This window comes from Vulpes vulpes, chromosome 15 (genome assembly GCF_048418805.1).
Source record: "Vulpes vulpes isolate BD-2025 chromosome 15, VulVul3, whole genome shotgun sequence".
Lineage (NCBI taxonomy): Eukaryota > Metazoa > Chordata > Mammalia > Carnivora > Canidae > Vulpes > Vulpes vulpes.
This window is the reverse complement of record NC_132794.1, coordinates 50,848,064-50,860,563: the sequence shown is the minus strand read 5'-3', so window position 1 is coordinate 50,860,563 and position 12,500 is coordinate 50,848,064. Positions and strand designations below refer to the sequence as shown.

Below are 12,500 nucleotides of genomic sequence, written 5' to 3'. Positions count from 1 at the left end.
AGACAGAAAGGTGCATACAGAGAAAGTCACAGCTTACAAGAGAGATTTATGAGCAGAAACTGCCACAGGAACCAGTACCAGGGTAGGAAAATCTGAACTGTAATTGATGTTCAGTGTGGACAACTCATTGGAGGCTCAGTGTGGATAACTCAGAGAGTTAAAAATTCTAGGGGCACCCCGTCATAAGGAGGCTCTCCACAATATTGTGAGATTTCCCTTCAGGAGCCCAACTATATTCCCATAGTAAATACTGGAAGAAAAAATCCCCTCAGGCAAGGAGGAAGGGAAAAGGAACCATTTTGAAATACACCAAAGCACTTTGTTCTTAAGAAGGCCTGCCCTCAGGAGAAAAACTAGGTAAACAGAGTCTAACCTGCTGGGGTATTGCCAGAACTTAAATGACCAAAATTAGAAAAATCCCCAACTTCAGCCTGCCTTTCTGCCCCACCTAAGGGGAAGAAAAAAAAAAATAACCTGAGAAAAACTTGTGCAGTTCACAGTTCAGAAGCACAGACTCTGTAAAAGAATAGTAATCACAGGACTAAAGAACACTTCACACTCTTCACTACTCACACGTCACTACCACATTACTAAAGGCCTACTTATGGCAGTAGCTATTACCTGGTACATCGCACCTGACTATCAGGAAAAAATTACAAGTCATACCAAAAGCCAAAAAAGTATAATTTGAAGAGACACAGAAGGAATTATACCAGACCAGGACTTTAAAACAACTATGATTAATGTGCTAAAGACTCAAATGGAGAAAGTACACAGCATGCAAGAACAAATAGGCAATGTAAGTAGAGAGTTGGAAAGCCCAGAAAGAACCAAAAAGAAATGCTAAAGAAAACGCTGTAATGGGGATGCCTGGGTGGTTCAGCGGTTGAGCGTCTGACTTTGGCTCACGGCATCTGCCTTTGGCTCCCGGTCCTGGGATCGAGTCCCACATCGGGCTCCCTGTGAGGAGCCTGCTTCTCCCTCTGTTCATGTCTCTGCCTCTCTGTCTCTCATGAATAAATAAATAAAATCTTAAAAATAAAAAAAAAGAAAACACTGTAACGGCAATGAAGATTGCCTTTGATGGGCTCATTAGTAGACCGGACACAGATGAGGAAAGAAGCTCTGAGCTCAAGGATCTATCAATAGAATTCTCAAAAACTGAAAAGCAAAGAGAATAATGGGAAAAAAATAAAAGAGTATCTAAGACAGCTACAAAAAGTGTTAACATATGCGTAATGGGAATACTAGAAGGAGGAGAACAGAGAAAAGAACAAAAGAAATACCTGAAACAGTAAATTTCCCCAGATTAATGTCAGACACTAAACCACAGTCCAGGAAGCTCAGAGAACACCAAGTGTAATAAATGCCCCCAAAAAACTACATCAGAGCATATCGTTTTCAAACTATAGAAAATCAATTATAAATAAAAATTAATCCAGAAGGCAGCCTCTAATAGGCCATGATGACATAGACAATTTCTACATATACAAATATTTTTGACATTAATGCTAAATTTGCACAAAACATGGACTTTTTTGTGTTCTTCCCAGTTCTAAGCTATAATGCTGCAACCATCATATGAGTCAATATGGCAAATTCATACTACAAAAATCAGACATGAATTTGTTGGAATCTCATCAAAAGTAGCATTATTCACCCTATTCATTCTAATGAAATGGTTGGGTGCTTTTTCTAATCAAGCAGAAGCAGCAAGACAGGATTTTTGCCCTAGTAAAGCAGTTCATGTATTAAAGACATCCGAAAACCACTGTCTGATAAGCACCTAAATATACCTTAAAATGGTCAAGATAAGATCTCTAAGACCTCTTGCATTCCCATTTCATTTTACTCTAACTCTGGAATTTGTTGGTGGCCAGGTAATAAATTACGATAGTGGACCAATGAGAAAATAAATTGCTACTCTACATTTACAGTAGCAATGATAAAATTTTAACTTGAAAATTATGCACAAAAGAGGTTAAAAATTATAAATTTCAGTGTATATGACAATAAAAAAACAAATCCATGCAAGCAGGTAAACAATCCTTGTTCATACATCTAAAGAGAGTGCTTCTATATACTAGAAACCTGCAGTTTGGTAAAACTTCAGGTGAAACTTAAAAAACAAACAAGAGCAATGTAAAAGAGATTAATCAAGCTAGAGCTCAGTGACTCTAGGATTGGAGTAAGTGCTGCAAAATTCAGAATACTACATAGCTAGAGAAAAAACAGCAAATAGATCCTACACCCAGCAGAAGAAGAGAGTTAATAAAGATTCGAGCAGAACTCAAAGAAATCGAGACCAGAAGAACTGTGGAACAGATCAACAGAACCAGGAGTTGGTTCTTTGAAAGAATTAATAAGATAGATAAACCATTAGCCAGCCTTATTAAAAAGAAGAGAGAGAAGACTCAAATTAATAAAATCATGAATGAGAAAAGAGAGATCACTACCAAAACCAAGGAAATACAAACAATTTTAAAAACATATTATGAACAGCTATACGCCAATAAATTAGGCAATCTAGAAGAAATGGACGCATTCCTGGAAAGCCACAAACTACCAAAACTGGAACAGGAAGAAATAGAAAACCTGAACAGGCCAATAACCAGGGAGGAAATTGAAGCAGTCATCAAAAACCTCCCAAGACACAAAAGTCCAGGGCCAGATGGCTTCCCTGGGAAATTCTATCAAACATTTAAAGAAGAAACCATACCTATTCTACTAAAGCTGTTTGGAAAGACAGAAAGAGATGGAGTACTTCCAAACTCATTCTATGAGGCCAGCATCACCTTAATTCCAAAACCAGACAAAGACCCCACCAGAAAGGAGAATTACAGACCAATATCCCCGATGAACATGGATACAAAAATTCTCAACAAGATACTAGCCAATAGGATACAACAGTACATTAAGAAGATTATTCACCATAACCAAGTAGGATTTATCCCCAGGACACAAGGCTGGTTCAACACTAGTAAAACAATCAATGTGATTAATCATATCAGCAAGAGAAAAACCAAGAACCATATGATCCTCTCATTAGATGCAGAGAAAGCATTTGACAAAATACAGCATCCATTCCTGATCAAAACTCTTCAGAGTGTGGGGATAGAGGGAACATTCCTCAACATCTTAAAAGCCATCTACGAAAAGCCCACAGCAAATATCATTCTCAATGGGGAAGCACTGGGAGCCTTTCCCCTAAGATCAGGAACAAGACAGGGATGTCCACTCTCACCACTGCTATTCAACATAGTACTAGAAGTCCTAGCCTCAGCAATCAGGGAACAAAAAGAAATCAAAGGCATTCAAACTGGCAAAGAAGAAGTCAAACTCTCCCTCTTCGCCGATGACATGATACTCTACATAGAAAACCCAAAAGCCTCCACCCTAAGATTGCTAGAACTCATACAGCAATTTGGTAGCATGGCAGGATACAAAATCAATGCCCAGAAATCAGTGGCATTTCTATACACTAACAATGAGACTGAAGAAAGAGAAATTAAGGAGTCAGTCCCATTTACAATTGCACCCAAAACCATAAGATACCTAGGAATAAAGCTAACCAAAGAGGTAAAGGATCTATATCCTAAAAACTATAGAACACTTCTGAAGGAAATTGAGGAAGACACAAAGAGATGGAAAAATATTCCATGCTCATGGATTGGAAGAATTAATATTGTGAAAATGTCAATGTTACCCAGGGCAATTTACATGTTTAATGCAATCCCTATCAAAATACCTTGGACTTTCTTCAGAGAGTTGGAATAAATTATTTTAAGATTCGTGTGGAATCAGAAAAGACACTGAATAGCCAGGGGAATTTTAAAAAAGAAAACCATAGCTGGGGGCATCACAATGCCAGATTTCAGGTTGTACTACAAAGCTGTGGTCATCAAGACAGTGTGGTACTGGCACAAAAACAGACACATAGATCAATGGAACAGAAGAGAGAATCCAGAATCCAGACTTTATGGTCAACTAATATTCGACAAAGCAGGAAAGACTATCCATTGGAAAAAAGACAGTCTCTTCAATAAATGGTGCTGGGAAAATTGGACATCCACATGCAGAAGAATGAAACTAGATCACTCTCTTTCACCATACACAAAGATAAACTCAAAATGGATGAAAGATCTAAATGTGAGACAAGATTCCATCAAAATCCTAGAGGAGAACACAGGCAACACCCTTTTTGAACTCAGTCACAGTAACTTCTTGCAAGATACATCCACGAAGGCAAAAGAAACAAAAGCAAAAATGAACTATTGGGACTTCATCAAGATAAGAAGCTTTTGCACAGCAAAGGATACAGCCCACAAAACGAAAAGACAACCTACAGAATGGGAGAAGATATTTGCAAATGACCTATCAGATAAAGGGCTAGTTTCCAAGATCTATAAAGAACTTATTAAACTCAACACCAAAGAAACAAACAATCCAATCGTGAAATGGGCACAAGACATGAAGAGAAATCTCACAGAGGAAGACATAGACATGGCCAACAAGCACATGAGGAAATACTCTGCATTGCTTGCCATCAGGGAAATACAAATCAAAACCACAATGAGACCCCACCTCACACCAGTGAGAATGGGGAAAATTAACAAGGCAGGAAACCACAAATGTTGGAGAGGATGTGGAGAAAGGGGAACCCTCTTGCACTGTTGGTGGGAATGTGAACTGGTGCAGCTACTCTGGAAAACTGTGTGGAGGTTCCTCAAAGAGTTAAAAATAGACCTGCCCTATGACCCAGCAATTGCACTGCTGGCGATTTACCCCAAAGATGCAGATGCAATGAAACGCCAGGACACCTGCACCCCGATGTTTCTAGCAGCAATGTCCACAATAGCCAAACTGTGGAAGGAGCCTCGGTGTCCGTCAAAAGATGAATGGATAAAGAAGCTGTGGTCTATGTATGCAATGGAAATTTACTCAGCCATTACAAACGACAAATACCCACCATTTGCTTTGAGGTGGATGGACCTGGAGGGTATTATGCTGAGTGAAGTAAGTCAATCGGAGAAGGACAAACATTATATGTTCTCATTCATTAGGGGAATATAGATAACAGTGAAAGGGAATACAAGGGAAGGGAGAAGAAATGTGTGGGAAATATCAGAAAAGGAGACAGAACATAAAGACTCCTAACTCTGGGAAACGAACTAGGGGTGGTGGAAGGGGAGGAGGGTGGGGGGTGGGGGTGAATGGGTGACGGGCACTGAGGGGGTCACTTGACGGGATGAGCACTGGGTGTTATTCTGTATGTTGACAAATTGAACACCAATAAAAAATGAATTTATTAAAAAAAAATACATGGTCCTTGCTCTCAACATTAAAGTTGAGTTAGTGGTTCTAAAACTTTAGCATAGATCAGATTCACCTGAAAAGCTTGTTAAAGAACAGATTACTGGGCTCCATCCCATGAATTTCTATTCAGTAAGTCTGAAATGGGACCTAAGAATTTGTATATCTAACAAGTTGTATATCTAACTGCCGGTCCAAGGACCACACTTGAAGAATTACTGGATAAGGGGCACCTGGGTGGCTCAGTGGTTGAGTGTCTGCCTTTGGCTCAGGTTGTGATCCCAGAGTCCTGCATCAGGCTCCTTGCAGGGTAGAATCACTGGATAACTTCATTACTTCCCAAATTATGCTCATTCTAACTCTGTTTTTTTATTTATTTATTAAAGATTTTATTTATTCATAAGAGACACACAGAGAGAGGCAGAGATATAGGCAGAGGGAGAAGCAAGCTCCCTGTGGGAAGCCCATGCAGGACTTCATCCCAGGACTGAGATCACGCCCTGAGCCAAAGCAGATGCTCAACCACTGAGCCACTCAAGCATCCTGAACTCCATATTTTTAAATTCCTGTTATTGCTCTTGTCCTTACCTTTATTTTAGGGGTATATACTGTGAATTGGAAACCCAAAAGAATACAGACACAAAAGAATTTGAGAAGAAAAGTATACATATGAAAGGACTAATATTCATTCACTGGGACCTCAGACACTCAGCAATTTCAGCCACATACAATGAGCTATAACCACAGAAGTGATCCCTAAGATTGAAAAGGAATAAAAATAGCCAAGAAGAATGAAAGATATGCTGTTACTTCCAATTTTTCACCACAATAAATTGGAGTCAGCAGGGAGGGTACCTATAACAATCAAGAAACACAGAAATGGCAAGAAAAACAAAGAGACATGAAAAAAAAAAAGAAAACTGAAGAGGACTAGGATACCAGCAGTGATACAGATTTCAAGTGGAAATGGTAAGAAGCAGACACATTAATGAAGAAAGAAACAGACACTGAATAGAGTGCCCATAAAAGCAGAAAAAGAAAAATAGGGAATAGGGATGCCTGGGTGGCTCAGCAGTTGAGTGTCTGCCTTTGGCTCAGGCATGATTCCGGTCCCAGGATCGAGTCCCACATTGGGCTCCCTGCGAGGAGCCTGTTTCTCCCTCTGTGTATGTCTCTGCCTTTCTCTATTTTTCATGAGTAAATAAATAAAATCTTTTTAAAAAAATAGGGAATAAACTATTGAAAGTTTGGGGTAATTAACTAAAAGGACAGGCCAAGTCCTAAAAACCTATAGAAGGGTATTACCATGCCATATTAAAGCACACCAAAAGCACAGCAATCTGGGAACATTTTGTCTCAAAGAAATGAGCCATATATACTTTTAGTAAACACAAATGACTAATATAGTATAACTGTTATGAGCAGTAATTCTGAGCCAAGAAAACATTCAAATATGGTTGATCCTTACAAGGCAAAAACAAGTACTTAGGCAAAATTTTAGCAAAGTTTTTCAAAACAACTGTATCCTAAACAAGGACTGGCAATTAGTGGGTAGTTAACAGAAAATATCAATCTTCCATAAATCTATGAATTTTCTCAAGTGACTATGACTTTTACTCAAAAAGAGAATAGGATAATACTCTGATAACTTTTACTTACCAGTGGGAAGATCTTCAACTTTTGCAAGGTCATTCTCTTCTATTCCAGGCATTCCTGCATCACCAACTCGTTTGATTTGTTCTGCCCAAGTAACAAAAGATACAATTCTTTTAAAAAAAAATAAAAAGATTTATTTGAGAGAGAAAGAGAGAATGCATGTAAGGGAGAGAGAATCTCAGGCAGAATCCATGCTGAGGGCAGAGAGCCAGTATAGGGCTTGATTCCATGACCCTGACATCATGATCTGAGCCAAAATCAAGCTGGCCACTTAACCAACTGAGCCACCCAGGCACCCAAATAATTGTTTTTTTTTCTATTACATAAATTGAAAGTGTTTTGAGGAAATGTAATAATCAGTTTCTAAAGCAATAGGCTACATTGACTGCATATCTTTATATATCTTGCTTTGGACATAGCTGTAACTCTAAAATAATTTATTCTTTTTTCTTCTCTATCAAAAGATTCAAATTTGAAACAACACTGACACCTAATCATAAATGAACTAAAATCAAGCAATATTCTCTGACTGAAAATGTTCACTTCAAAATGAGTAGAAAAAGTCAATATCCTATTCACACAAAACAAAATTATAGTAATACCTTTCCCATGTGGAATATGATTGCTCGAGGGTTCTTCGTTCTTATCTGCAGCATTCTCAGCTACTTTGGGGTTGTCTTTAGGTACTGCATGATTGTTTATACCCAATTCATTTCCATCTTTTGATTCAAACTTGTGTGACTCTTGCTGTTAAATAAAGATTTGGTAACAGTAAATATTTTTCAGTTCAAAAGATTAAACAATTGACACAACTACCAATTAAATGTTCTGAAACAGTTCATTTTTTGAAACATACACTATGGGCCCAAATTTCAAACACTTGGAGATGTGGGATATAATACTATTTTCTATTCAGTTTTTGTACCTAATATCAAATCAAAGAGTAACACTTTTTAAAGTCTCTATTATAGTAAATGGTCTAAAATGTTAGGCAGAGGTAATTCTCTTTGGCTATGCTGAGGCTGTGATTCTGCAAGAAGATAGTCTTCCTGAGCACTGTAGGTTACTATGGAGGCTTACCATTGGGCATATCCTAGGTGCTATGGACAGGTGGATTCTCTACAAGCCTAGGTTGTAATCCAGCTGGATGGTGGACTACAGGAGGTTGGCACATAGGTGCTCCCTCAAGTGTGATAGATGGCTACTGACATTGCCAGGCTTTTCCAATGCAGAAACAGCAAGAGTGGAAAACAGGCAAACTTCTTTCTAGGTGCACTGGCCACCCAAGAATAGAAGTAATGGCAGAACAATACACAGGTCAGTATTCCTTTCAACATGCTTTTAACCCTATTATCTCCTTGGAAACCTGAATCTAACCAGGACCTGGTTAGACCTAACCCAATTCTATCAGTGGGCCAGTTCTGTCTTTTATATTGGTTGAGTGGCCTCAGTGGAAAACTGAGAGAGTCAAGGAGTTAAATACACATGCTTGCATTGCCACAGTGGTTCTTCTACTTAATAGTTAATATTTAGTGCATATACAAATATTTTGTCAACATTAAAGCACTATGCAATGTAATCATTAGTAATGTTATAAAGAACAATAGTACTAAAAAATCTAAAGGAAATCTAGAAAGATAAAGCCAAGTTTTAAGAATTTGTCACAATAAAGAAGAAAAGGTAAATGTGATGATCAGGCATAGGTTTTCCAGCATACCTGACAAATAAAATTAATAATAAATATTGCTTCATAGTTTACAAACAGCTTTCAAACCAATCCTCTAGTAAAGTGAACGGGTTTAGGAATAACAAAACCAAACTGAGGCTAAAGAAGTTTAGTAGCCTATCCAAGGTTACCAAAATAGAGAATTGTGGAGAAAGGAATCAAACCACAGTCTTCCTCACTCCCATACTTCCTGGGTGCAAATTCTGAGCTTAATATTCAATGAATGAAACGATAACACTGAAATTTTGGAACAGGTCAATAGGAAGGCCAAGGATAAGAAAATCCATGAGGTAAGACCTGAACAGCCATCCTGCATCTCTGTGCATTTCACTATAATGTTGTATCATAAGGCTATTTTTATAGTACTCCACTGCTTTGTAGATGTGGATAAAACAAATAATATTAAACAAAACTTAAAGTCAACAAAATACTGTTCAAAAATACTTTCCCATTTAAAATATCTAACAAAGTATTGTCCCTTTGAAGCATTATTAATGATAGTACCTTTATGTGAATGGACAAGAGCAAATAATAAAATTAGATGGCTTTCTAAATGCAACGTTAGTGATTTGGTAAGGGGCCACCTAATTGTTTTTTAAATAAAACTTTGTATTCTGAAGTAATTTTAAACTTACAGAAAAGTAATTACCCCTCATCCTATTTCCCTTAATGTTAACATCTTATATTAGCATAGTATCTTTGCAAAATATAAAGCCAGCATTAGTACGTTATTAACTGAACTTCTAGACTTTATTTAGATTTCACTACTTTTTTCATTATGCCTGTTTTCTGTTCTAGGATCCAATACAGGATACTGTATTCATTCAGTTCCTCAGGTCTCCTTAGTCTTCTCTGGTCTGTAACAATTTCTCTTCCTTTGTGGCATGAAAGCAGTAAACAAATGAGTATGGCTGTGTTCCAACAGAACAGTATTTATAGACACTAAAATATGAATTTCTTATTTTCCGATGTCATAAAATATTCACTGGATTTTCAACCATTTTTAAATGTAATAACCATATTTTGCTTATGGGTAGTATGGAAGCAGACAGCAGATTGGGTCAATTTGCTGGCTTCTTCATCAGAGTAATTTCTAAGACAGGAAAGTGCTTGGTTTATTTATTTATTTTTTAAAGATTTTATTTATTTATTCATGAGAGACACACAGAGAGAGAGAGAGAGAGAGGCAGAGACACAGGCAGAAAGAGAAGCAGGCTCCATACAGGAAGCCCAATTTGGGACTCGATCCAGGGATCACACCCTGAGCCAAAGGCAGACGCTCAGCTGCTGAGCCACCCAGGCATCTCTACATACTTCGTTTAAAAAAAACAAAAATCCCTGAATACAACTTATACTTGTTTCATATAGCTCCCATTGGATTTGTTCCAATGAAAAAAACAACTCAAATTTCACAGAATCAACTTATGAAAGTGGTAGAAGAATAGGGAATGAAGGATAGGGGTAGGATTAGGCAGCTGGCCTGAAGGGTAAGGGCTGGTGTGCTATCCTAGAGAGGAGTTCTTGAAGCCTCTCCCTTCCTCCCCCATTTTGTTCCATTTAGGGCAAAATAATGGTAAAGAAGAATTGGAGAGGACATCAGTTAATTAATATAAAAATGCCTAGTATACACTTGTCTGGAAAAGGGGAAAAGCTCTCATTTGTGCTTCCTGGGAGAAGAGAAGAGAATAAATTTATCCCTTTATTTATATATTGGGCTTATAATAACACAATTATAACAGCAAACCTCTCTTTTCCTTTTGTGTTCTACTATGCTCCTCTAGACCTATGGTCTCAATAATACCTCTGGCTGCCTTCAAGACCCTATGCATCAATGGTAGCTCACTCAGGTTGTCATCTTCTAGCAATCTATGCTCACATCTCTTTTTTTTTTTTTTTTTTTTTTTTTTTTTGTGCTCACATCTCTTTAAGGTAGACTGTAGATGGGAGCAGTATTTTATTTTGTAGATTCAAAAAATGAAATAGAGAAAAAACAATGTCCTCAATATCATGCTATAAAACAGTGAATTAGCTAAGAACAAAAATCTGGTTTCCTTAACTTCTAGTTCTATAGGTAACCTGTTACCACTTTTCACAATTCCATTTCACTTTACATTATAAGACTTTTTACAAATCATAGTCAGATGAGTTTACAAGGTGCAAAAAAAAAAAAGAATGTCCTAAATGCCTAGAAATTTTCAAATTCCCTCCATTTCTAGCATGGTCTTCATAATATTTATCAAACGAAAATGGATAAATTAATAAAAGAATTTGTCATTCCAGTGGCTAGTGTTTCATTCTGTTTTAATAGAGGAATTGAGGATAAAAGAGATTTATAGTTAAGGAAAAGGTTTCCCAAGTTTTTTCTAGTTCTCAAAAGCATAAAATAAGAAGTAATTGATTTGTCAGTACAGTTGTATCCACTTTACAACCTGAGAAATATATTAATAGCAAAGATTATTTTTAAAAATCAGATAAAAAATATTTAGCGCAAAATTAGTTTTAAGTGTTGAAGTTATATTTTTGCAAATGTCTAATTTACTCAGTAATAAAAACACTGCAAGGCATTTTTAGAAATTGGCAGGCTAGAATGCTTAAAAATACAATGTTTTATGACAAAAGTACATGTTTTAATTTCTAAATTACAAGATTTATAACAAGAAGATATTTTGATTTAAGTATTTTTAAAATTTACCTTTTGTTCCTGCAAAAACTGGTCTGCTAACTTTTTAATATTTTCTTCATGCTGTGCTCTTAACTCCTTGATCTGTTGTCCACACTGAAAACTAAATTACAAAGTCATTCTTTTAGGCTATATTATCTTGGATTGTCTTCTCAAGTTGTCTAGAAGTTGAAAACATCCATTTATAAAGATAAAGCATCCAGTTAGCAAGACAGTAAGCACGGAAGGACAAAGAGCAGACATAAAAATAGCTCACAGTCAAAATTCTTAGAATATTCGACTCTTTAATAGAGGATAAAGAATACTATAAAGCTTATAAAATAATAGAAATTAGAAAGATGAAAACTTATTTTTATAGATTGCTTTTATAAAGAAACAATCATCAAAGCCAACTTCAATCACAGAAGAGAAAAACATTATAGGAAACCATGAGACCATTATATAGTAATAGATAAAAAACTTAGAATTATGAGAGTTGATAAAGAGTGCAGCAGATGATTCATCCAATAATTAGCATTTTCAACACAAGAGTAAGAGTCTAAACCTGAAGAACAACAAAAATGGAAGGAACCAATTAATAAGACAGAATGGAGCCATCAAGAAAAAAATGTGAAGGAGCAAAACAGATAAAGATTGGGAATTTCCACTGGACAAATGGTCACAGAACACAAATACATCATTCATGCAAAAAGAAATAAATAGTTAAAAATATACAGAAAAAAAATACAGAAAAATGTTAACTTTTACCTTTAAAAACACAATTAAACTTCTTAGATGTATATATGGTAAAACAGTAGTACTTTATTCCTATACCAGCAAAATTAAGTCCAAATTATAAAAACCAATGTTGGTAGGGGTATAGGAAAAAAATTTATATCATATATTAGTATAACTATTTCAGAAAGTAATCTTTCATATATGTGATAAAGGCCAATATAATATTCTGTCTCAGGAATACTCTATTTGAGAATATACACCAGTGAAATAACATAAGAGGGAGAAATCATTTTTGCATAAAGATTTTTATAGCTGGCATTCATACTAGTAAGATAAGGAAAATTCCTACAATGGTCCAGCAATTCGGAAAGATTATACAAACTAGTACATTAACATGCTGGAATAATA

The 12,500-nt window shown here is 36.3% G+C and overlaps 1 protein-coding gene across 2 annotated transcripts in view; it reads right to left on the bottom strand.

The window, feature by feature from the left end:
• Positions 1 to 12,500, bottom strand: part of GOLM2 (golgi membrane protein 2) — a 104,118-nt gene that overhangs the window by 52,332 nt on the left and 39,286 nt on the right. For both annotated transcript variants that reach the window (XM_025998624.2, XM_025998625.2), the window contains exons 4-6: positions 11,388 to 11,478; positions 7,572 to 7,716; positions 6,973 to 7,053 (exon numbers count right to left, since the gene is read on the bottom strand). In XM_025998624.2, the coding sequence (XP_025854409.1) occupies positions 6,973 to 7,053; positions 7,572 to 7,716; positions 11,388 to 11,478 (317 nt within the window). The remainder of the gene's footprint in view (positions 1 to 6,972; positions 7,054 to 7,571; positions 7,717 to 11,387; positions 11,479 to 12,500) is intronic.